Here is a 23,939-nt window from a genome sequence, read left to right as displayed (position 1 = left end):
TTATAGATAAATGCATAAATTAATTGGATTGAGGTTTCGGTTATAAGGTTTTTTTCATGAATCACACAAAAGTTAAATCCTTGTAAAAGCTCAAAATATATTTATGTTTCTATTTCGTAGATTTAGCAATTAAGTATATTTTATTATCTTATAATTGTGTTTAAAATATTTTTATATTCATATTATATGAATTTTTATTGAGTTCATAATGTGTTTTGTGGTTTATATCCGTATTAGCTCTAACATTTTGCTTGAAGCCAAAACTTTGTTAACGATGATAACAATTTTTAAAAGCGAAGACTTATTAAACAAGGGAAAATAATAAAAATAAAAAATATATAAAACTTAAGACAACAAGAGTCCAAATTAACTCATGAAATCATTTATTATTCTAAAATCCTCTCAAAATAGAAAAAGATTAGGAAACCAAGGAAGAGCTACCTACTTTTCAAGAGAAACAGCTGATGGCTGGTGGAGTTTCAATAACGACAAGCATCATCATTTGTCCATCACAACTTGTGAAAATAATAAAGGTACCCACAAAATATATTTGCAAACTAAAAAGAGAGAAGATACATGGAGTTAGTGGCGGAGCCAAAATGAATTTTTTGGGGGGTGAGAATTAAATTGTATATTTTTACGATAATAAAAATATAATTTCATCATTTTAATAATTTATTTTTATAATTTTTAACGAATTAAATCAAATTTTTATTATTTTTGGGGGGCTAAATTATAATTTTACTATTACTAATTTAAAATTTTATAAATTATAAAGGGCCTAAATAGAAAATTTTCTATTTTAAGGCGGTCGGGGTCCCTACCAACCCCTTTTGGCTCTGCCACGACATAAAGTGAATGAGGAGAAAAATGACGGAGAGGGTTGGTGGGAGGAAAAAAATGGCGAGCGATAGCTAGCTAAAATGTTGATACTGTTGCTAAACAAAACAAAAAAGAAGAAGCAAATTGCGTAAAAAGAAAGAAAAAATTTAAGATTTTTTTCACTATTTTAGATATACATATTAATTTATATATATATTTGAAATTGCAATTGCAATTAAACACATTTTAAAAATTTATAAATACAAATAAAATTATAATTATAAACAATACACACCTGGATAGCTATAATCACGATAAACCATTACAAAATACAACTAAACTTAAATTAGAATATACTTAAATAAGAATAAATATAATATGATGAAACTCAAATTAAAATAAAATTTGAAAAAAAATCACTTATAATTTATATAAATTGATACTCGAATGTATTCGACTTTATTCAATTAATTATAGTATTCATCTTTTAAATAAAAAAACTGAAATCCATCTAAATTAAATAAAAAGTAACCTGAACACCACAAAAAATAGATTTTTATTTTATTTTTTCAAATTTCCCCTCCACCCTATTTTGTTTCACATTTCTTTTTTTCTAGAAATTAAATAAAAGAAAAAGACAAAAAGCCGGCCTAGCCAGCTCACCATTTCGCCACGCGTAACATCTCCAGGCCTCTGATCTGGTCTTGAACGGTGTTGATTCCATCCTTGAAACAGATTCTAATTAGATTAATTAAGTGTTAAAATAATAAAATCATGAACTAATCAGTAATCACCCATCAACCAGTGCACGACCGGGGTTCCACTTTGTACATTAGCCGACCTTTCCAACTCTCAATTAAAAAAAATTAATTAATTAATTAAAATAAATCAAATACAAGCATTTAACGTTTTATAGATGGCCTGCAAATGGAATTGATTTTTTTTTTTAATTGAAACTTTCAACTCCATTGTTGGCTTCTCAAGGTCAACACACTTTGAATTTTGTTTCATTGTTTAGCGGATCATATGGCGGCTGCCGTACCGCCATTTGTTCCCCCTCTATCGATCATATCTCCGATCATACGTGCCACTTCCGACATGACGGGTCTTTGATCGGGCACTGTTGAGACACAAACCATTGCAATCTGTAACGCTTGCACCATTTCTTCCTCGATGTTGTGGTATGCCATTAACTCTGCGTCAAACACCTCGGCGGCCCATTCCTCCCGAACCACGGATTGGACCCAACGCGGAAGATCAAACCCTTCTTCAGTTATTGATGGTTGGATTGGTGCCCTACCGGTTAATAATTCCAATAATAACACCCCGAAACTATAAACGTCTGATTTCACCGTAACTTTATGGGTTTGAATTACTTCAGGTGCTTGGTAACCCCCGATGCGACTAGGTGGAGTGTTGGTGTTGAAAAGAGAGTTAAGACCAAACTCTGAGATGCAGGCTTCGTGGTCTGGTCGGAGAAGGATGTTGGAAGATTTAATGTTGCCGTGGATCATGTTTTGTGAACTGTGGAGGTGCGCGAGGCCTCTAGCCACGCTTAGGGCTATTTTTATCCGGTGGTCCCATTCTAACGGTGTACGAACCGAGTTTCTGCTACCTATAAAGTTATTACATTATAATTAAAAATTTACTCACTTGAACTTATAATTAAGAGAATATGAAGTATGATAATATATATATGACACAGATACTAGAATATTTAATTAATATAAAGTAATTATTTTATTATTAAATTATTAAAAAATACATTTTTTAATTTTAAAAATAATAATAAGCTCAAAAAATACCTATTTTTTTTTCTTTTCAAATATGAGCCGCAAGGAGCAAAATAATGAAATAATTTACCTTGAAGCAGCGCAAACAAGCTACCACCATGCATGTAATCATAAACCAGCAATTTCTCCTCGTCGGAATAATAAAACGCTCTCAAAGGAACCACGTTTTCATGCATGATTTTACCCAACATTCCCATCTTCATTACGAACTCTCGTTTACTAACTGCCACGTCTTTCAACCGTTTAACTGCCACCGTGGTCCCCACCGCTAAAACCACCTTGTACGACGTTCCGGTGCTGCCTTTTCCCAACATTTCAGCCGACGCCCTCATCAAATCCTCCAAATCGAAACTGTAAACGCCACCTTTGAAGAACACGAGCTTATTATTCATCATCCTTTCGATTTCCATTGAGCCTCCGGTTATATCATCTTTCGACGAGGAAGTCCCCGCCTCCTCCTCCGGACTTGCATGTGTCGTCGATGGTATCGCCTTCTGCCGCCTTGGTGACTTCCGTTTCCATTTACGGAGGCAGATAATGAGGAATAGTAATAACAGTAACGCAACAATTGCTGACCCCAAGGCAATGGCAATGATGGCGCCGGTGGGAAGGCTTTTCGAGCTTTGACCGGAAGTTGTGGGCGGAATGGGCTCGGTCGGAGATGGAGATGGAGGAAATGGGTTACATGGCGGGAGTGGACCGCCGCAAAGCCCAATGTTTCCGGCGAATGAAGATTCGGGGAATTTAGATAACGAATCGGGAATTGAACCATTAAGGTTGTTGTTAGACACATTGAAATCGTTTAAACCGTCCGAGTCGATGCTCGGGAGAGAACCGGAAAACTTGTTATTTTGCAAGAAGAGTCCGGTCAACTGAGTCAAACTGTTGACACCCAAAGGAATTGGACCGGTGAAATTATTAGAAGAAAGATCAAGGCGAGTCAAACGAGTTAAACGAGTCACACTAGGTGGGAACGGACCGGTGAACTCGTTACCTTGCAAATAAAGGCTACGGAGCTGAGTCAAATTGGAGAAATCGGCAGGGATCTCACCGGACAAACGGTTTGCTCGTAGACTTAAAACTCGAAGTCGGTTCAACCGACCGATTGTATTGGGCAGAATCGAACCGATGAGGGCCGCACCGGGGAGCCGTAAAGTGTAGACGAAAGACCGGTTGGCATCGCATTGAACACCGAACCAATCACAGGCTGAGGTCGATGAATTCCATTTAACCCGGTCGGCATGTCTAATTCCCGAAATGAAAGCAAGTAGAGCTTGCTTGTCTTCAACCGGTTCTGAGCTTACTCTCGAATTAAACATCACAACTGAAACTAAAAAAACACAGACAAAATTCACGACCGGCATGATGGGATTTTAGTAGTAAAACAATGAGGAAAGAAATGGTTTTCTTTTAAGTTGCCGTTGTTTCCTTCGGTGGCTAGTCGGAACCGGAAACGATTTTCCGGTGAGAACCCATAAAAGAAAGAGGAACGTAATGTGGAAGGGAACTGTTTTAACTTTAAAGACAGCTGCATTGTATTCAGTGGCCTCCAAAAATATTACTACTTATATGATAAGTATTAATTTTTAAAAATATAAAATTGGGTTAAGTTAATAAATCCCATCCATTTTATAGATGAAAAAAATAGATGGCATATGTCATACATTCAAATATAAGTATTCCTTGTTATCATTTTATAATTATAAAGTACAACAATGTACACGTTTTGATTTTATATTTTATAATTATCATTTTCGTTCTTATTATATTTTTAATTATAAGACCCGATTTATCACTTGATTTATAATAATTGTGATTAACAGGCGATTCAAGACCTCGTCAATCAGTAATAACTAGCATTTGACAGCCGCTCTTCGTTACTGCCATGGTCTGTTTCATTCGTCGCCACTTGGTTTATTTTTCATTTATTTACTCTTAAACTGTGAGAAAAATTAAGGTGAATGTATATTTATAAAAAGTTATTGGGATTTACTTGTAGTAGGTTACAATGTTGGTGGGTTGCAACCCTATAAAATTATTACCAAATATCACACTCATTCTTTGAAATATTTTTCAATGTTTTAAGTTGGTGAAGATATCAAAAGAAAATAATGGAGAATGGACTTATATTTCACCAATTTATTCATCTTAATATTTATAGGTCTTTGTGAAGCTGTATTGCTTAAGCTTAACTATCAGTTCTTATGAGTTAATTCATTTCCTTACACTTCGATTAATTAAAGAGAAATTAGGAAGGTTTATTTTTAATATGTATTTCGGTTTAACTCTATTGAATTGTTGTTTGATGAGAAAACCTCATTTTAATTTTTGTTGAAATGGTATAACTTTAAATGCCATGGTGTCTTAATTTTAAGTATTTTTTATAAATTTATTTTAAGTTATTTTTTATAGATTTTATATATAAAAAAGTAAAGAGATAAAAATGCCCTTTGTAATTAAAAAAAAAACTTTTAATAATTTCTTAATTTAGTGTCTAATTAATTCACCAACATTTGTTTGCCCATCCCATGCTTTGGTTATTCAACCGCCTCTTGGGTCTCTTTTGTTGTTTCTTTTTGGCTTGAAGTGCTTCTCCTCTCCCTTGCTCACAAGGGTGTTGGTTGGCGTTGTTGCTACGTTGATTCCTCACTAGTCGAAGCTCGGCGGACCTTGGGATTCGCCACACCAGCTCTGCTCATCAGGTCCTAAGGCCGCATCAATAGTAAATTTTTACATTAGTGATTTAAAAATATAAATATTTAATTTAATTGTTTAAATATTATAAAGATATGGACTATTAAATGGTAAAATTGTATTTTATTATCATAAAAATATACAAATTAATTTCGACCTTCCAACAATATTTTGTGGCTTCGCCTAGACCCACCCAAGTTATTTTTAATTTTTATAAAGTTTATTTTTTGTTAAATATTTAAGAATTTTTTATTTTATTAAAATTTTAAATAGAAACAACTTAAAATTATATATTATAAATTACAAAATATATGACAATATCTAAAATAGATTGGACTAAGTCAAACTAGAGCCTTAAATGTTAGAGTCCAAACTCAACTCATATTTTAATTTTATTATTCTTTTGTGAAGCTCATTTTTTTGAACTTAAATTTTTTGTTCAAAATCTCCTAAATAGGGGTGTTCAAACGGTTAACCGAACTGAATTAGTATTAATCGAATTAATCGAACTTTTTAATCATTTAATTGTTAACCGAACTGAAATCTTTCAATTAATTCGGTCGATTAATCAAATTAACCAAAACTTATATATTTTTTTTATTTTTTTGGTTAAAACAAGTATAAAACATATAAAAAAACAACAAATTGATAATGTTTATTTAACTGAATTAAAGCTACATATAATTTGTATTATTAATTATTAAGTTCGGTTAATTACCTAATTTCGTACTGAATTAACCGATAACCAAACTTCCAAAAAATTATTAATTGACCTCCGATCAAATTAGATCGACTAATTGACAGATTAATCAAATTAGATCGGTTCGGAAGGTTAATTTGATTTTAACCGAAATTTGAACATCCCTACTCCTAAATATCGAACAAGACTTTAAATTTAGATGAGTAATCCAACCCTTAGACAAATCTATTAAAAATTACACAAGACTATTATTACATGGTACTATTTAGCCGGTGAATGTACTTAAGAGGCCCTCTATCATTGATACATGATCAAATTAGTTTTTTACTACTAAATGGATCAATTTAGTCATTGTACTATTAAAAAGAATCAAATAAGGTCAAATTGGAATAGAGTTAACATTTATTGTTTAACAGAGTTAATATTTTTAAAATTTTATAGTTCTATAAATGAAATGTTCATTTAGAATTGAACGCAATTGAAAAAAAATTCAAGACGCTTTATTATACGGAAAATATTAACTCTATTATAATTTAGATTTATTTGAATTCTTTAATAGTGTAAGGACTAAATCAATCCATTTAAATAATAAAGGACTAATTTAATCTAATCTCTACACTAGAAGGACCTTCCAAATACTTTAACCCTAATGTTTGAACTTTTAGCTGGTTTAAAGGGACAAAATTAAATAAAATGCAGCTCTTCAATATATTTTGTATAATATTGGTGTCCCATATTTGTATCAGAAACATATTTCTGCATGAGTTTAACCTTATTTTATTATTAAAATATTAAATTGACTTAAAGTAAATTTTAAATTTTATTAAATTCGCAATAATTTATTTAATTAAAATTTTAATTGTATTCCATATTCATTTCCAATACATTAAAAGGTTATTTTTGTTATTAGTCCCTATACTATATATAAGTCATGAATTTTATCCTTATACTTTAATTTGGTCATTTTTAGTCATTGTACTTTTGAATTTTAATATTTTAGTCCCGATCAAACAATAGATGTTAAATTCATTAAGTTTTGCTATTTCTAAAACCTTATGTGTTAAACATATTATCGCATTTCCACATATTATTCACAAAAAGTTTATTAAGGACTTTAATAGTTGTTATTTGCGTCAAAATTGAAACTTTAAAATTCAAAAATTTTAGGTACTAAGAATGATCAAATTAGAGAAGTAGACTAAATCTACGACCTTACGCATAGTGCAAGACTAATAACATAATTTAACTAAATAGACTAAAGTAAAATTGATCAATTGGAAAACTGTGGGACTAAAACTGACCAAATTAAAGTATTTGGACTAAATCCACAAGTTATGCTTATTAAAAGGACTAATAACAGTATTTCACCATATCAGAAACAGCAGAACATATTTCCGGTTTAATCGTCGGTCTCACAAGTTCACCTAACGACAAAAATATCACTGAAATTGTCAACAGGGAAAACCAGAAGACAGCAGCAACAAGATGATGACTTAACCGATACCGTTGGGATTGATCCCATTTTCTTGTATACCTCGGTTTAATTTTAAAAAAACCTTCATAATTCAACGCTTGAAATCAAATATAACCCCTTGAAAATCGTGTCTTGTTTAGATTATACCTCCTTATTTTGTCTTTTAACGATGGCAGCTTTGTCTAGATTTGTCGTCACAGATACCAATCTGCATGTATATGAAGCTGTAATACGTAGAAGACCATGGTCTTGATTCCTGGAAGAAGGGTACTGTCAGCTTAGCTAGGTAACTTTGCTTTGTCTTTGTTGATTTGACTTCATTTTTTATTGTTTATCCAATGGATTTGTTTGTGATTTTTTTCTTATTTTCTTTGAATGTGAAGTTTTCAGATGTTAGAGCTGGGATTTCTTTGTATGGAAATGGTTGGTCAATGCAAAGCAAGCCAAATAGTCCCCTTGCTGCTCTTTTAGCCCCTTCCTCCATTATTCTAGATTCAAGGTAGTTTTTTGAGCACAAGGTGTTTGATTAAATGCGATTTCTTTCTTATAAAATCTCGAGACTGCATTTTTCACTGTTAAATTCATTGCTTTGATCATCCCAAGGAAGTAAATCTGGCTGATTCAACAATCATAGAGTTGACTGTTAAAAAGAACAAATTGTTGGTTAGTGAAGTAGTTTGCCTTCAGGAACCTTGTGAGGTCGCTAGCTTGATTTTTGTTAACCTGTCTCCCATGTTTGTTTAAAACTTCCCATTTACCTTTTTTCCTTTTTTTCTTACTATTGCCCCTTCACCTACGTGGACTGGAAGGTGAGTTTCACGTATGAGTATATGCCCAAATATGCTCACTTTTTTTCTAATTTTTCCCATATATTTGTGGTATCATACTCCCATACTTATATCCAATACATGTCCGATTTGAGTGTAGGGGTGATTTAGGGGAAATGAAGATTCTGAGCAACATATGAAGTTGGTAGTTCATGTCATTTTAGCTCCAATTCATGGATTTGCTTGCTAATATGATCTTTATATCCAGGAACTCCAAAGTTAAGTGCAAGGCTGCTGCTAATGTTTCCGGAGATAGTCCGACACCGAAAGGGATGAACCAGTACGAGAGAATAATTGAAACTTCGACAACTCTTTTCCCAGTGTGGGTGTGTGTTGATTTTCTTAGTTTATTCGATAAAACTCTCTGCATTTTGTATTGAATTTTACATTATAACTATAATTTAATGAACAGGTTACCTTGGGAGCTATTGTTGGCATCTACAAGCCAGCTGCGGTAAAGTTCAGTTCTTTCGTACTGCTTTTAGTGAACAATGATTCAAATGCTGATTAGCTAACTAACCATTTATTCCATGCTAAAGGTAACACTAATTAAATGATAATTGATTTAAAATAATATATATTATTAATAATTAATACACTCAACTGTGTAACTCAAATCAATAAGAACTCTATTATAAAAAGAATTATTGATATGATTTTATCTAATATTTTTAACCATATAGTTCAAATGAAGAAAAATTCTATTATTTTTTTAGAAAAATGAATTATTTATTTAATGTTTATTTAGTAATTAAATGAACATTAAAGGATGTTATCGTGATTCAAAAAAAAATTAAATTCTTACTTTTATATATATTAAGACAAACTCAAAAATAACGGCAATTTGTTCCAACTGAACTAACTAAATTGTGTTCAATCTTCAGAAAAAACCAATGCGAATGTGGATACTTTCATAGTGTGTAGATCCTCGGTACTTTTTTTTGAAAAATTATTTCTTTCAAATTGGAATGGTGAATGGAGAGAGAATAAGAGAGAGATGTGTACATTTTTTTCAAATGTTTTATTTTCTTTCTTGTCATTTCTCAACTCTACTACGCAATTTTATAACAACCGCATCATTTCTCCATCACAAAATAAACAATTAATAAAATTAAACTAAAAAATACAAACACAATTAGTTGATGCTAAACCATAAAGAGAAAAGGTAAATATGCATAAAGCTAAAAGTTGATACATATCCAAAGCAACAGCTCACTTCTTAGAATTACAACTGAAAGATAATATGGAATCGAATCTGATAGAGAAATTAAAATTTTACCACATACCTCATTCTTCATTAGCAAATAACAACCTTTTGGATGTGAGCAATTTTGTGCCAATCTTCACCCCCATTTTCTCTGTATCTTTTGCTCAACTCCGGACATCCGTAAATTCTCAATTCTCTAAGGTTGGTGAGGCGGTCTATTCCCTCCGGTAGATCCCACAAATTAAAGCAATTAAAAATCTCAAGTTTTTGAAGAGAAGTGAGATTCGGTAGCCATGCTGGTAGAACGGACAAGTTTTGACAAAACTGAATTCGTAATTGCTGCAAAGTGGAAGAAGATCCTTGAAGAAGCAATCGTGGCAAATCTCTTAATGCAGGTAATACGAAGAGTGAGAGAGTTTTAAGGCTTAACTGAAGGTCTTTTTCTTCCTCTTCTAGTTCCATTTTCAAATTGATTAGAAGGCAACCAACTATTTCAAGGTGTTCTAACTTGCTTAGGAATTTCAGGCTCCTTGGCAATGAGACAAGTTTAACACAATCATTCAGGACAAGTGTCCGAAGTGACTTCAGATACTGCATTCCTTCAGGCAAACATTCTAATTTTGTACAATAATGCAATTTCAAGTATTGAAGAGAAGTCCAACATCCTGCTCGTATTTCTTTCAAATGAGTAGCTTTAATGGTTATTACTAGATGTCTAAGCTCAATCAACCTTTGCACGCTGTCAGGCAACTGCTTCAAACCAGTACCTTCCAAATTTAAAAATTGCAGGCTGCGAAGCTTATAGAAAGACCTCGGAAGTTCACGTATACCCTCACATTTGGCCAAGTCAAGGTCTCGTAAGTGCTTCAAGGTACCAATGGAATTCGGTAAAGCGCTTAATGGTGAATCCCTTAATTCTAATGTTCGTAGATACTTGAAATTGGAGACACATAGATTTATAAGTGATTCATGAATAGTCTTTGATGCCTCTGAAGCATCTTGGATAATTACTGTTTTAACATTTTTCATTTCCCCCAAAACACGTGGAACTTCAACCAACTTCTCATCACATAATAATAAATGTCGAACATTTTCATCAACCGTTTCTGTTTCGGAATTCATTGTTTTACATTCTTTTTGAGACACATCTAATGCAAGATCATGTACCAGATCCTGCTCCATTTGGATGAGGCACCTTGACAGTAATTCATTCAAATATCGTTTGCCAACATCCTCCCGCTCTTGATTTTGCTTTGGATGCTCAAGGAGTCCATTTGCCATCCAAAGATAGATAACTCTATCACTATAATAGATCTCATCCTTTTTGTACAAGGACAAAAAAGCAAGACATCGTTGCAAATGAGATGGCAAATGATTGTAACTCAACTTCAACACTGGTAAAATATCGTTTTCATGTTGCTCAAGTCTCCATATTTCACTCTCTCTTATATAGATCCAATCAGATTCATCCGTTTTCTGAAACAGTAGGCTTCCCAATGTTCTTACTGCCAAAGGAACCCCTTTGCATTTTTTCACAATCTCTTCCCCGATTCTAATGAGATTTGAATAATGTCTCTCATCACCATCATTAAAAGCCCATTTTGTAAATAAGGTCAAACAGTCTTCAAGAGGGAGACCTTTCAAAATGTAAGGGGGAATTGAACTCATTATCGAGGCCACGTTCAAACTCCGAGTGGTGACAATAATTTTGCTTGGAGAAAATCCATCCGTCGATCTCAACAAATTTCTTAACTCAACCCATTTTGCTTTATTTTCATTCCACACATCATCCAGGACGAGCAAGAACTTCTTCTCAGTCAAAAGGCTTCTCAAACGAGCTTGCAAGGCGTCAAGTGTTGAATCATCACATCTTTCTCCTTTATTTACAGACTGAATAATCAGCCTGAGCAATCTAGAAAGATCAAATTCCTCAGAAACACAGATCCATATCTTCAAAGGAAAAAGGCTAGTAACTCGATCATCATTGTAAACTAATTGAGCGAGCGTGGTTTTTCCTAAACCCCCAATTCCAACAATGGGAATGACAGGGACATTTCGAGCCTCACTTGGCTTCATCAACATACTAATAATGTTCTCTTTATCCTCATCTCTACCAATAACATCAGAAGAATCCACAAAAGAGATGGTCTCTCTGCGAAAAACATGTCGATTGTCGCTACACTGTCTTAGATCAAAGCTTTTCCACTCAGTGGCAAGTTCGCCTAGTCTCCCATTGATGTCTTTGATTTTATGACTCATTTTTAAAGAGAATGAAAGAGGCAAACAACAGGAACCTAAAACTCTCACCTTTAAGTTGTTGTCGCGATGATTGATGGCGTCCTGTTTCCGGAGAGCTTCACACTTGAAATCGTCAATAACGTCCTCAGCATCGTAAAAGATGTCTCTGAGCTTCCACATACAGAGGCGCAGCTTTTCATTTTGGTGCTGTTGCCGCTCGGCATCCAAGAGCACAGCTTTAATGCTGATCATGGTGTCCTCCAGCTTTTTCAGATCGGTTTTGACATTAAACGCCAAGCGAACTTCGTCTACAGAGAGATTGCCAATTTTGGCGAGAACCCTTTTTGCAATATTGAACAGAAACGTTTCCGCCATAATTGAATTTCTAGAGCAAAGCTTGAATGACTGAGGGGAAGGAAGGCAAATGAATGATCGAGGCACTCAATAATGATTTTATTTTTTTCAGCCAAATATCTGCTTTTGATTGTTGACTGGGCTTCATAGTTTACTTGCTGGAACTTAACTACGTTGTGTTGATAAATTAAAAAAAAGAAAGAAGGTAAACTATCAATGTCGAAACCATTTTTAAGTTTTGAAAAAACAAACGGGATCGACTTTTAAAAATGAAAGTTCTGGGAGTCGCCACCAATATTTTATTGAGGTGTGATCGGATCACCTTGAAAATAATTTTAGGTCTGCGAAATTTGAGAAAACGGGTTCGGGAGTCGGTTACGCACAAGGAAGGGTTAACACCCTCGTGACGCCCAAAATTGGTACCGAATCAATTGTTTAATGTCTTAGTGTCGAGAATTTGAAAAGGATTTTAAAATACGATCCTTTGAAAAGAGAATTTTAATAATCGAATTGGAAAATAAGACCTACCCACTTTAAAGAAATAAATCGTCATACTCAGTGAGTTAGAGTGCAACGATTCAATCTTCGAAGTTAGATTCGTCTTTTTAAGTTTTAAAAATTCATACGTTTTGAGAAGGATATTTAGTTATTTGGGTCAATCGAGAAATCAAAACCCAGTAAGTTAGGGTTCAATTTCTTAAAATTCCTAAACACCGAATATTGCCTTTATTTTAAAATCGAGATAACAAAATGTCATATCCAGTAAGTTAGGATCCAACATTTTGAAATCTTAAATGCTTTATTTTAAAATTGTATGGTTTAAATAAAATAAACACTTGGATACCTAAATTCGTCTAGAAAAATTGAAGCTCAGTAAATTAGGGTACAATTCTCTCAAGAACTATGAATACCAAGCTTTTTTGGAAAGTTTATAAAATAAAACGATTATGAAGCTTTAATGAAATTCAACTCTTACAAACGGAACATGATTGAATAACGATACATCTAATAATTCAAACTTAAACTAGAAGCAATTAAACGAATAATATGCCAATACGACATTGATTTAAATCATATTATACAAACATCCATAAAAAATTTAAGCAACCCATAAATTCATAATCAACTAAAAACAAAAGGACAATAATAACAATGAATAATACAAATATTTGATACCATTTGATAAAGGAAAGAAATAATAAGGAAATAAAATAAAAATGAATAACTTGAAATTAATGTCTACATTCTAATTTATGTAAATAAAACTTAGTAGAAATAATAGTGTGTACCTAGTAATAATGTGTAAAAGTTAAATAAATAATAAAATAACAAATTTAAAAGGAATAAAGTTTTCATTCATAAGAAAATATCATTTGAAAATAATAATATATTATTATATATATATACACGTATACTAAGAAAAAGAAATCATGTTATATGCATGTATATAAAAACATAAAGTATTTTTATTAAAATTAACTTTCTATAAAGATGTATAGTTACTTATATATATAAAACAAATATATAGAGAAAGTATAATAATAAAAATAAGTATAAAAATAAAAATAACAATAATTTCCTAAAAAAAATAAGAAAGATTAAATCACAAACAGAATCGAATTAACCGAGCATAAATAAAATTAAGCTAAAGCGGGGGACCATGCTGCAACACGCGTATTACATGAGGGGCCTGATTGGGAAATATCCCGCTCCCTAAAACGCGGCGTTGCAAGCTAGGTCGGAATGAAACAAAAACGAAATATGGGGGCTAAATCGAAAAGAAAGAAGACCACCGATTCAAAAATGCCAGAAAAGGGAAGGACTGGTCGCGCAAATATCCCTCCCTACGCCAGAACACGGGGATCTAGCCGCGTCTGGGTCGGGTCATCGGGTCGCGGCTTAAAACGGCACCATTTCAGAGCCATTGAATCCGACCTCAACGGTGTCGTTTTGTGATTCCCCCTAAGCCCACCTTAAAACCCTATCTGTTAACCTAAACAGAAATAAAAAAAAGTCCCTAAAACTTAATCCCCTTCCATTGAAGAGTCGCGCCGCCTCAGCCCCCTCTTCGCCCAGTCCGAACTCCAATTACGGCGGAGTGAACCAGGATCCGGTGCTCCCACCTCGAAGGTGAGTTTTTCCTTCCCTCCTTTTTACTCTCCTCTTACAATAATAAAAAGGAAGACGAATACCAAAAAAAAGGAAAATAACACTCAAAAATCAAAAAGGAATCACCTTTCAAAACACTTTTCTTTTCGATTTCTCTGAATGCTTTGTATACAATATCTGTGTATGCTTTTTTTTTTGCGTTTTTTGTCTCTGTAACCCCTTACAAAAAAGTTCTACCCTTGTTTTATAGGCCGAGATCAAAAAAATGAAATCCCCCCGAATCCCTTTTTTACATTTTTCTTATTTTTTTCCTATTTTTTCTGATTTGCTGGCGATTTCTATTCTTTTTGCTTGCTTTCTCTGCCTTTTTCGTTTGTTTGTCCTTCTTGCAGGTATACAGAGGTCGTACGGTAACGTGGCGTGGATCGACGCAGCGCATGGAGGCGTGGCATTTAGCGGTGGCGCACGTGCGAAGGAGCGCGCGAGGGCAAAGGCTCGGCACGTGGGGACGAAGGCCTTGGTGGCTGCGGCGTTGGAAGTTGTTTGCTGCTAGGGTTTCTGCAATCGGGTTGGGATTTGGGCTAAGTTGGTTTGCTGGGCTAGGCTTAATGGGTTTAGGTTTGGGCTAGGTTAATAGGGTTTAGTTTGCTGGGCTGTATTGATTTTGAGTTTGTAAAAAAAAACTGGACATGTTTATTGGACTTTTAATTTTGTTTCTGGTTTTTAAATTATCCGTATCGGGCCATCCAAAATTGGCTATTACAATCAAAATAAACATTTTTATTTGATTTAGGCTACATTTTAATTATTTACATTTAAAATGTTATTTTTAATTACTTTTGTTATCATTTTACAAAGAGAACGGTCACTTTACCGTTGACATTTAAAACCCATTTTAACTGTCATATTGGACTATCATTTGAGAAATAACAAATCTTAACGGCAGAGTGATGATTTCATAAAAAATGTTAATGTAAGTGACTAAAATATAATATTTCAAACAATAGTAACTAAAATGTAACTTGAGGTAAACAAAATAACTATTTTGATAGTTTACCCATTAAAAGGTATATGGATTAAAATATTATTTAAATAAAATTCATAAATTATATATGGTAATATAATTTAAATATTTGTTTTGGATTGAGAAAATATTTTTTAAATTAAATGGTTGAAAAATAAAATTTAAACCTCCTTTTAAATCTTAAAAGATAAGTCTTCTTTTACCAAAATAAATATAAGTTAGATAAATAAATGGTTTGGTTTTAAGGCTAATTTACCAATAAAAGCTTATTTTTTTATCAATTTACCGAAATGGGTCCGGTATTTTATTATTTATCGAAATGGGCCCGGTATTTTATTATTTACCGGAATGGGCCATTTTCCGGCAAATCGCATCCACGTCAGCGCGATGTCAGGGTACGTGCCAGGAAATCGCAGCCACGTCAGCGCGCTTTGCTGACGTGGCTGCAATTTCCTGACGTAGCGCGTTACGGGGGACGCGATTTGCCCGTTTTTCCCATGTTAGGTTTTTGGATTTTTCCCAAAAGCTCGTAGCACACCGCTCCCCAATCGCTAGATTGGGCAGACCCGGTGACTGGGTAACCGTCCATCGGTAATCCCAATTGCAGACTGACATCTTCCAGAGTGATAGTGCACTCTCCACATGGAAGATGGAATGTGTGCGTCTCGGGTCTCCACCTCTCGATCAACGCACTGATTAGTTTTGGGTTCACCTTACATCCCCGGCCTACCGAGTACAGTCGCCACGTGCCAAAAACTCGCTTCCCGCAGGTAGTTCTCTACCAACGGTGATGGAGGACCATGCATATTCCGGATATTGCATTCCAATATCCGATCTACAGACTTTTATAACAAATAATAAATTAATAATTATCTAAAAATGCATAAATAAAAAATTCTTAAATAATATTTAAAAATTAAATTTAACGCTTACCATTTTCATTTGTTCCACCGATATGTGATGCTTATCAAGACGAGTCAATTCTCCAGCCATTGCTGAAATAGTACAAAATTTTACGGTTTAAAAAAATTAAAAAATTTTAAAAATATATATATATAAAAAGGATTTAAGAGAAATTTAAGAGGAACTTTAGAGCAAATTGAGATTAAATATGGATTTCAGAGAAATTTGGAAGGAATTTGATAGCAAATTGAGAGGAAATTTAGAGGAAATTGAGAGAAAATTTGATAGGGATTAGTTTGTGAAAAAAAAAAAGGTGTGAGGGGTATTTATAGTTTTTTTTGGACTGTTGGGGGGGGGGCAAATCAGCGTACGTCAATGTAGCGCTTTGTCGACGTGGCAACAAATCGCCCCCTCGTGGACGCGATTTATTGCCACGTCAACCAAACGCGCTGACGTGGACGCGATTTGCCGGAAAATGACCCATTCCGGTAAATAATAAAATATCGGGTCCATTTCAGTAATTTTTTAAAAAAAGGTTTTTTTTGGTAAATTGCCCTGGTTTTAACGGGTATAAGAAGTATTTTATTTAGGGTTCATATATGACTAAATTTACGATAAGTATTTTAATAGCAAGTTTTCTCCTTTGATCGATAAGTCAATTATAATAATCGAGGATGCCTTGGACTATTAACCTTTCTATGTGTAAATTTATTGCAAGAATGTCCAACAACTAACCTTTATTGAATGAATAACTACGAAACACGAGTCTACGATTTAACTCCGATAACCTTGCGAACTAGAATGGCCCAACCGTTTCAAAACTGATTGCTATTTCCTCCTAACAGAATCTAACTAACTACTTAATTGGACATGTCAATGTGTTCTTCAGTAGATTGAATACGATAAACGATCAACTCGGTATTTCCAACTGTATGGCTATCAATACTGAATCAACAAACTCTTTTTAACTTTATGCCAATATAATTTTGTGAGACGATGAAGTCTATCTCCTAAACCGAAAAAACAATAAACACTGAAACGAAAGTTTTGAAATGCGGGTTCAGATCTCACCGCTATCTATAGGGTAATTTATCAGTTTAAAACCGAATTAAAACTACATATAACTTGTATTATTAATAATTAAGTTCGGTTAATTACCTAATTTCGTACTGAATTAACCGATAACCAAGCTTCCAAAAAATCATTAATTGACCTCCGACCAAATTAGATCGACTCATTGATAGATTAATTGAATTAGATTGGTTCAGCCGGTTAATTTGATTTTAACTGAAATTTGAACACCCCTACTCCTAAATATCGAACAAGACTTTAAATTTAGATGAGTAATCCAACCCTTAGACAAATCTATTAAAAATTACACAAGACTATTATTACATTATACTATTTAGCCGGTGAATGTACTTAAGAGGCCCCTCTATCATAGATACATGATCAAATTAGTTTTTTACTACTAAACGGATCAATTTAGTCATTGTACTATTAAAAGAATCAAATAAGGTCAAATTGGAATAGAGTTAACATTTATTGTTTAATGAGTTAATATTTTTAAAATTTTTATAGCTCTATAAATGAAATGTTCATTTAGAATTGAACTGCAATTGAAAAAAAATTCAAGACGCTTTATTATACGGAAAATATTAACTCTATTATAATTTAGATTTATTTGAATTCTTTAATAGTGTAAGGACTAAATCAATCCATTTAAATAATAAAGGGACTAATTTAATCTAATCTCTACACTAGAAGGACCTTCCAAATACTTTAACCCTAATGTTTGAACTTTTAGCTGGTTTAAAGGGACAAAATTAAATAAAATGCAGCTCTTCAATATATTTTGTATAATATTGGTGTCCCATATTTGTATCAGAAACATATTTCTGCATGAGTTTAACCTTATTTTATTATTAAAATATTAAATTGACTTAAAGTAAATTTTAAATTTTATTAAATTCGCAATAATTTATTTAATTAAAATTTTAATTGTATTCCATATTCATTTCCAATACATTAAAAGGTTATTTTTGTTATTAGTCCCTATACTATATATAAGTCATGAATTTTATCCTTATACTTTAATTTGGTCATTTTAGTCATTGTACTTTTTGAATTTTAATATTTTAGTCCCGATCAAACAATAGATGTTAAATTCATTAAGTTTTGCTATTTCTAAAACCTTATGTGTTAAACATATTATCGCATTTCCACATATTATTCACAAAAAGTTTATTAAGGACTTTAATAGTTGTTATTTGCGTCAAAATTGAAACTTTAAAATTCAAAAATTTTAGGTACTAAGAATGATCAAATTAGAGAAGTAGACTAAATCTACGACCTTACGCATAGTGCAAGACTAATAGCATAATTTAACTAAATAGACTAAAGTAAAATTGATCAATTGGAAAACTGTGGGACTAAAACTGACCAAATTAAAGTATTGGACTAAATCCACAAGTTATGCTTATTACAAGGACAATAACAGTATTTCACCACATCATAAACAGCAGAACATATTTCCGGTTGAATCGTCGGTCTCACAAGTTCACCTAACGACAAAAATATCACTGAAATTGTCAACAGGAAAAACCAGAAGACAGCAGCAACAAGATGATGACTTAACCGATAACATTGGGATTGATCCCATTTTCTTGTATACCTCGGTTTAATTAAAAAAAAAACCCTTCATAATTCAACCCCTTGAAATCAAATATAACCCCTTGAAAATCGTCTCTTGTTTAGATTATAGCTCCTTATTTTGTCTTTTAACGATGGCAGCTTTGTCTAGATTTGTCGTCACAGATACCAATCTGCATGCATATGAAGCTGTAATACGTAGAAGACCATGGTCCTTGATTCCTGGAAGAAGGGTACTGTCAGCTCAGCTAGGTAACTTTTCTTTGTCTTTGTTGATTTGACTTCATTTTTTATTGTTTATCCAATGGATTTGTTTGTGATTTTTTTCTTATTTTCTTTGAATGTGAAATTTTCAGATGTTAGAGCTGGGATTTCTTTGTATGGAAATGGTTGGTCAATGCAAAGCAAGCCAAATAGTCCCCTTGCTGCTCTTTTAGCCCCTTCCTCCATTATTCTAGATTCAAGGTAGTTTTTTGAGCACAAGGTGTTTGATTAAATGCGATTTCTTTCTTATAAAATCTCGAGACTGCATTTTTCACTGTTAAATTCATTGCTTTGATCATCCCAAGGAAGTAAAGCTGGCTGATTCAACAATCATAGAGTTGACTGTTAAAAAGAACAAATTGTTGGTTAGTGAAGTAGTTTGCCTTCAGGAACCTTGTGAGGTCGCTGGCTTGATTTTTATTAACCTGTCTCCCATGTTTGTTTAAAACTTCCCATTTACCTTTTTTCCTTTTTTTCTTACTATTGCCCCTTCACCAATGACTAATACCTGCTTTAGTAGGGTTACGTGGACTGGAAGGTGAGTTTCACGTATGAGTATATGCCCAAATATGCTCACTTTTTTTCTAATTTTTCCCATATATTTGTGGTATCATACTCCCATACTTATATCCAATACATGTCCAATTTGAGTGTTGGATAGGGGTGATTTAGGGGAAATGAAGATTCTGAGCAACATATGAAGTTGGTAGTTCATGTCATTTTAGCTCCAATATTCATGGATTTGCTTGCTAATATGATCTCTATATCCAGGAACTCCAAAGTTAAATGCAAGGCTGCTGCTAATGTTTCCGGAGATAGTCCGACACCGAAAGGGATGAACCAGTACGAGAGAATAATTGAAACTTTGACAACTCTTTTCCCAGTGTGGGTGTGTGTTGATTTTCTTAGTGTTTTGATAAAACTCTCTGCATTTTGTATTGAATTTTACATTATAACTATAATTTAATGAACAGGTTACCTTGGGAGCTATTGTTGGCATCTACAAGCCAGCTGCGGTAAAGTTCAGTTCTTTCGTATTGCTTTTAGTGAACAATGATTCAAATGCTGCTTAGCTACCTAACCATTTATTCCATGCTAAAGGTAACATGGTTAGAGACAGATCTTTTCACCCTTGGCCTAGGTTTCCTCATGCTTTCAATGGGACTGACATTAACCTTTGAAGATTTCAGACGCTGTCTACGGAATCCATGGACTGTAAGCCAAAATATTCACACATGAGTTGGTAGATTGCTGGTAAAACAAATAAATGAACTTGTTTTAGTGTTTACATTGTTAATGGTATTGATTTTCAATTTTGCAGGTAGGTGTAGGTTTTCTTGCTCAATACCTAATCAAGCCTATGCTAGGATTTGCTATTGCAACGGTAATTCGTATTTTGCTTTTGCCTCAATACTTAAGGCTGGTTGAGTTAAACTCTATGTTGCTATGATTCTTTATTTTTCTTGAATTCCTCATGTATAACACAGTTTCAAATACGGTTATGGAGATATATCTCTCCAAGGACCCTCCAAAACATGAAAAAAACTTGGAAATTTTGAAGATACGGGTACCAGACAGATACATGTATCTGGCTCTCACATTAAAAGTCCAACATAGGTTATACTTATTGTGGAGATAAACTTCATCTTCATAGCAAGAAGAGATTACACATTACTTCAAACAACGATGACCTTTGTGTTATTTGATTTGAGTTATAGAGTACTGGTTAAAACTTTTGTGCTATTAATAGATTCAGAAATCTCCCATTAAAGAGGTTGGTTGAAAACTGCATAAAATATGACATAATGTTGTCTAAACTCGTCATTTGTAAAATTCATTGTAATGTCGATTCTGGTATATATATAAAATTTCGTTCATCATCATTATAATGCTTCCTAGTAAGCTTGTCTGAATAAGTGAATCCTGAACAACATCTAATTTGATTTTCAGACACTGAAACTTTCTGCTCCTCTTGCAACTGGTCTTATTTTGGTCTCATGCTGCCCAGGTGGTCAAGCATCAAATGTTGCAACCTATATATCTAAAGGGAATGTGGCACTTTCTGTTCTCATGACAACGTAAGATCAAACTGCATCCATGCATCTAACTATATAAGGGCTTGTTTTTGATAGTGTAGACTTGTGATATTTTACTTACCTATGGCATGGAATAAGAAACCAGAACAGTTGAAACAGGAATGTATAACCTGTCTAGTCCAGTGACTATATAAAAATTGGGTAATGGTCAAACTTGTCGAAAATCTGTCTGTCCACTAAAAAGAACAGATATATATATATTTTTCTAAAGTTCTATTTATAGTTGATGAGATTTGAACTATTAATTCGAATTCTTTTTTTGTTAATTATCAGCTATACTTGATATTTTTTTAACATTAAATTGACTTTTGGACATAAAAGTTACGAAATCATCATATTCAACCAGTTGGACTAGGAACTTGAGATTTGACTGGTTCAACACCTGATGGACCTTTTGTCAATTTTCATATGATGTCCTTGAAGTTAAACTTGGCCTGAAAAGTGCCTTCTATTTCAAACAATATAGGGTTATGAGGATGAATTAGTTTTTGTTATGTTATATTTTGACCTGCATGACTGAAATGATAACTAATGGGACAATTTACTACAAACATGAACTACGTTTGTATACTAACTTAATGACATAAAGATTTGTTAAGGCATTTTCAATATTTCTGAAACTTGAAATTAAACAACAAGCTTCAAAGTTCCCCCATTTTCCTTTGGAATATTTGCAGGTGTTCAACTATTGGAGCAATAGTTATGACACCACTCCTCACAAAGCTACTTGCTGGTCAGCTTGTTCCTGTGAAAGCTGTAGTATGTTTATTCTTATCAGATAATTGTCTTTTCATAGAAAATTCGCGAATACATGTAGCATGCAGTGTAGAAGTCAAAGTGGTTAAATATCTCTTTGAGTTATTCTGACATCGGAGACATATCTCATTTGTTCATGGCTTTAGTCATGTTTTTAAATTCATAAGCTACTAGAACTAACATGGACTGAAACATGAGAAAACACTACACCATGCTCATGGACACCTTGGTATTGTAGAGTTAATATAACTTTTTTGAAAAACTTCCACTAACTACACTATCAATGTACTCCGATCTTTTCGCCAAATATCCCAGAAAGACCATGAGCATAGTGCAATGACTGACATACACAATAATGGGACTTGCCTCTTTGTTTTCTCTACCAAATTTTTTAGACTTGTTTATCCACTAAGACATTAGAAGTGTACGTTATAGTGATGATAAAGATCTCAAAGTGTCATTTTTAACCTTCTCATTTATGGTGATTCCACTAATGCAATGATTTTTTTTTCCAAAAATCTTTTGCAGGATCTTGCATTGAGCACTTTTCAGGTTGTGTTAGTTCCAACAGTTATCGGAGGTAATCGAAGGTTACTCTTTGCACTTACAATTATCATGAAATCTAATGAATCTTAGCACACAATCATATGATTCAAATGCCTTTCTTTGTGGCAGTTTTGGCCAATGAATACTTTCCCAAATTCACTTCAAAAATCATCTCAGTGACTCCATTAATCGGAGTTGTTCTGACTACTCTTCTTTGTGCAAGCCCTGTAAGTTCTTAGGACGTTCTTTCATGAACTATATTTACAATATACTGAAACTTATTTCCACACAAAGAACTAAATTCATGCCTTTAGATTGGCCTAGTGTCTGAAGTGTTGAAAACCCAAGGAGCTCAGCTAATATTCCCTGTTGCTCTCCTACATGCTGCTGCTTTTGCAATTGGTTATTGGGTTTCTAAAATATCATTCGGTGAATCCACCTCTCGTACCATATCCATTGAATGTGGAATGCAGGTAACAAGATTTCTTCATTACAAATATCAAGACATCATCTGATTTCTTGAAACTTTTTAAGTAATCAGGAAAAACACGACTGATGTTTGGAACTTTCCTTGTAAATAAAGAAAACCTTAGGGAATGATAAATTGTTCTCTTTTTAAATCTCTAATGCATCATATTTCGTTTTACTGGGACTCGGGACTAGTGTTGGAGTATGCATCCAACATGTGTATGATGATTTCTTCTTACTTTTTTTTTATGATGATTTCTTACTTTTTTTCCAATTATATTTAGAGGGCCATTCTCCATATCCATGTTCAAATTCGTGTCAAACATAAATATCGGACACGGGTACTTTACAGAAAATAAAGAATCGGGGTAACCAAAAGTTTCATGTGGAGCTTATTGATGACTGTATTCTGTTTTATACATGCACAGAGCTCTGCACTTGGTTTCTTGCTTGCCAAGAAACATTTCACTAATCCCCTTGTAATGGTTCCTTCTGCTGTTAGTGTTGTTTTCATGGCGGTAAGTACAAGACCATTTTTTTTCTCTTACAATAATCCCAGCATTGCACCATTTTCTTGCATTTCCATTGAGGTTGTCTTAATTTGATGCAGCTTGGAGGGAGTGGCCTTGCTGTTTTTTGGAGGAACCGACCAATTCCTTTGGATGACAAGGATGATTTCAAGGAATGACAAGATTGCTTCTATTTTCTTTTGGCACAAAAGAGGTCGTAGCTTGAAGAGGGGCTATAAGCTTTAGGATTCAAATCACGGATACAAAGCAGTCGAGGGGCTATAAGCTTAGGAGTCGAATCACAGATACGAAGCGACTGCTTGTAAATCAATCATGAATAATTTCATCAAATTACATCATTGAACTTTCATCAAATACATTTCTGAGTTTCATTTTTCTTGAATGCAAACAATGTTGCTCTGATTTTTGCGGATATGGATATGATTTTTCGAAGACCCCCAAAGACATTTTTTTAAAAAAGAAGAACAAAGTTTCATTGTTGC

At 33.5% G+C, this 23,939-nt stretch overlaps 3 protein-coding genes across 8 annotated transcripts; 1 reads left to right on the top strand and 2 right to left on the bottom strand.

Annotated features, from left to right (window-relative positions):
- Positions 1 to 1,318: 1,318 nt before the first annotated feature.
- On the bottom strand, positions 1,319 to 4,138 carry LOC105781324 (probable inactive receptor kinase At2g26730). The gene is made up of 2 exons (XM_012605857.2): positions 2,686 to 4,138; positions 1,319 to 2,437 (listed from the first exon to the last, which is right to left on the bottom strand). The coding sequence occupies exons 1-2, from the start codon at positions 3,977 to 3,979 to the stop codon at positions 1,845 to 1,847; spliced, it is 1,887 nt and encodes a 628-aa protein (XP_012461311.1). The 5' UTR covers positions 3,980 to 4,138; the 3' UTR covers positions 1,319 to 1,844.
- Positions 4,139 to 7,433: 3,295 nt separating this feature from the next.
- LOC105781327 (sodium/pyruvate cotransporter BASS2, chloroplastic) lies at positions 7,434 to 23,869 on the top strand. 6 transcript variants are annotated; one of them, XM_052626572.1, is made up of 13 exons: positions 7,434 to 7,769; positions 7,874 to 7,982; positions 8,519 to 8,636; positions 20,036 to 20,077; positions 20,163 to 20,276; positions 20,383 to 20,445; positions 21,012 to 21,139; positions 21,835 to 21,916; positions 22,442 to 22,493; positions 22,589 to 22,686; positions 22,774 to 22,932; positions 23,356 to 23,445; positions 23,538 to 23,869. In XM_052626572.1, exons 2-13 carry the CDS (start codon positions 7,915 to 7,917, stop codon positions 23,613 to 23,615), a joined length of 1,092 nt encoding a protein of 363 aa, XP_052482532.1. In that variant the 5' UTR covers positions 7,434 to 7,769; positions 7,874 to 7,914; the 3' UTR covers positions 23,616 to 23,869. The 6 variants fall into 6 exon arrangements, with proteins under 6 accessions (XP_052482532.1, XP_052482530.1, XP_052482529.1 ...); XM_052626570.1 differs by having other exon boundaries at positions 7,867 to 7,982; XM_052626569.1 differs by lacking the exon at positions 20,036 to 20,077 and adding an exon at positions 8,723 to 8,764 and having other exon boundaries at positions 7,867 to 7,982.
- LOC105781325 (disease resistance protein RGA2) lies at positions 9,390 to 12,232 on the bottom strand. The gene has a single exon (XM_052626564.1). The coding sequence runs from the start codon at positions 12,128 to 12,130 to the stop codon at positions 9,608 to 9,610; it is 2,523 nt and encodes an 840-aa protein (XP_052482524.1). The 5' UTR covers positions 12,131 to 12,232; the 3' UTR covers positions 9,390 to 9,607.
- Positions 23,870 to 23,939: the final 70 nt, after the last annotated feature.

This window comes from Gossypium raimondii, chromosome 13 (genome assembly GCF_025698545.1).
Source record: "Gossypium raimondii isolate GPD5lz chromosome 13, ASM2569854v1, whole genome shotgun sequence".
Taxonomy (NCBI): Eukaryota; Viridiplantae; Streptophyta; class Magnoliopsida; order Malvales; family Malvaceae; genus Gossypium; species Gossypium raimondii.
Note: the sequence above shows the minus strand (reverse complement) of the source record. Positions and strands in the feature narration are given on the sequence as shown.

Coding starts and splice junctions, on each gene's coding strand:
- LOC105781327 (XM_012605865.2), top strand. CDS start 18,932: ATGGCAGCTTTGTCTAGATTTGTCGTCACAGATACCAATCTGCATGCA. Junction 19,951..20,035: donor CAACTCTTTTCCCAGTGTGG/GTGTGTGTTGAT, acceptor TTTAATGAACAG/GTTACCTTGGGAGCTATTGT. Junction 21,917..22,441: donor TTGTTCCTGTGAAAGCTGTA/GTATGTTTATTC, acceptor AATCTTTTGCAG/GATCTTGCATTGAGCACTTT.
- LOC105781324 (XM_012605857.2), bottom strand. CDS start 3,979: ATGCCGGTCGTGAATTTTGTCTGTGTTTTTTTAGTTTCAGTTGTGATG. Junction 2,438..2,685: donor CTTGTTTGCGCTGCTTCAAG/GTAAATTATTTC, acceptor ATAACTTTATAG/GTAGCAGAAACTCGGTTCGT.
- LOC105781325 (XM_052626564.1), bottom strand. CDS start 12,130: ATGGCGGAAACGTTTCTGTTCAATATTGCAAAAAGGGTTCTCGCCAAA.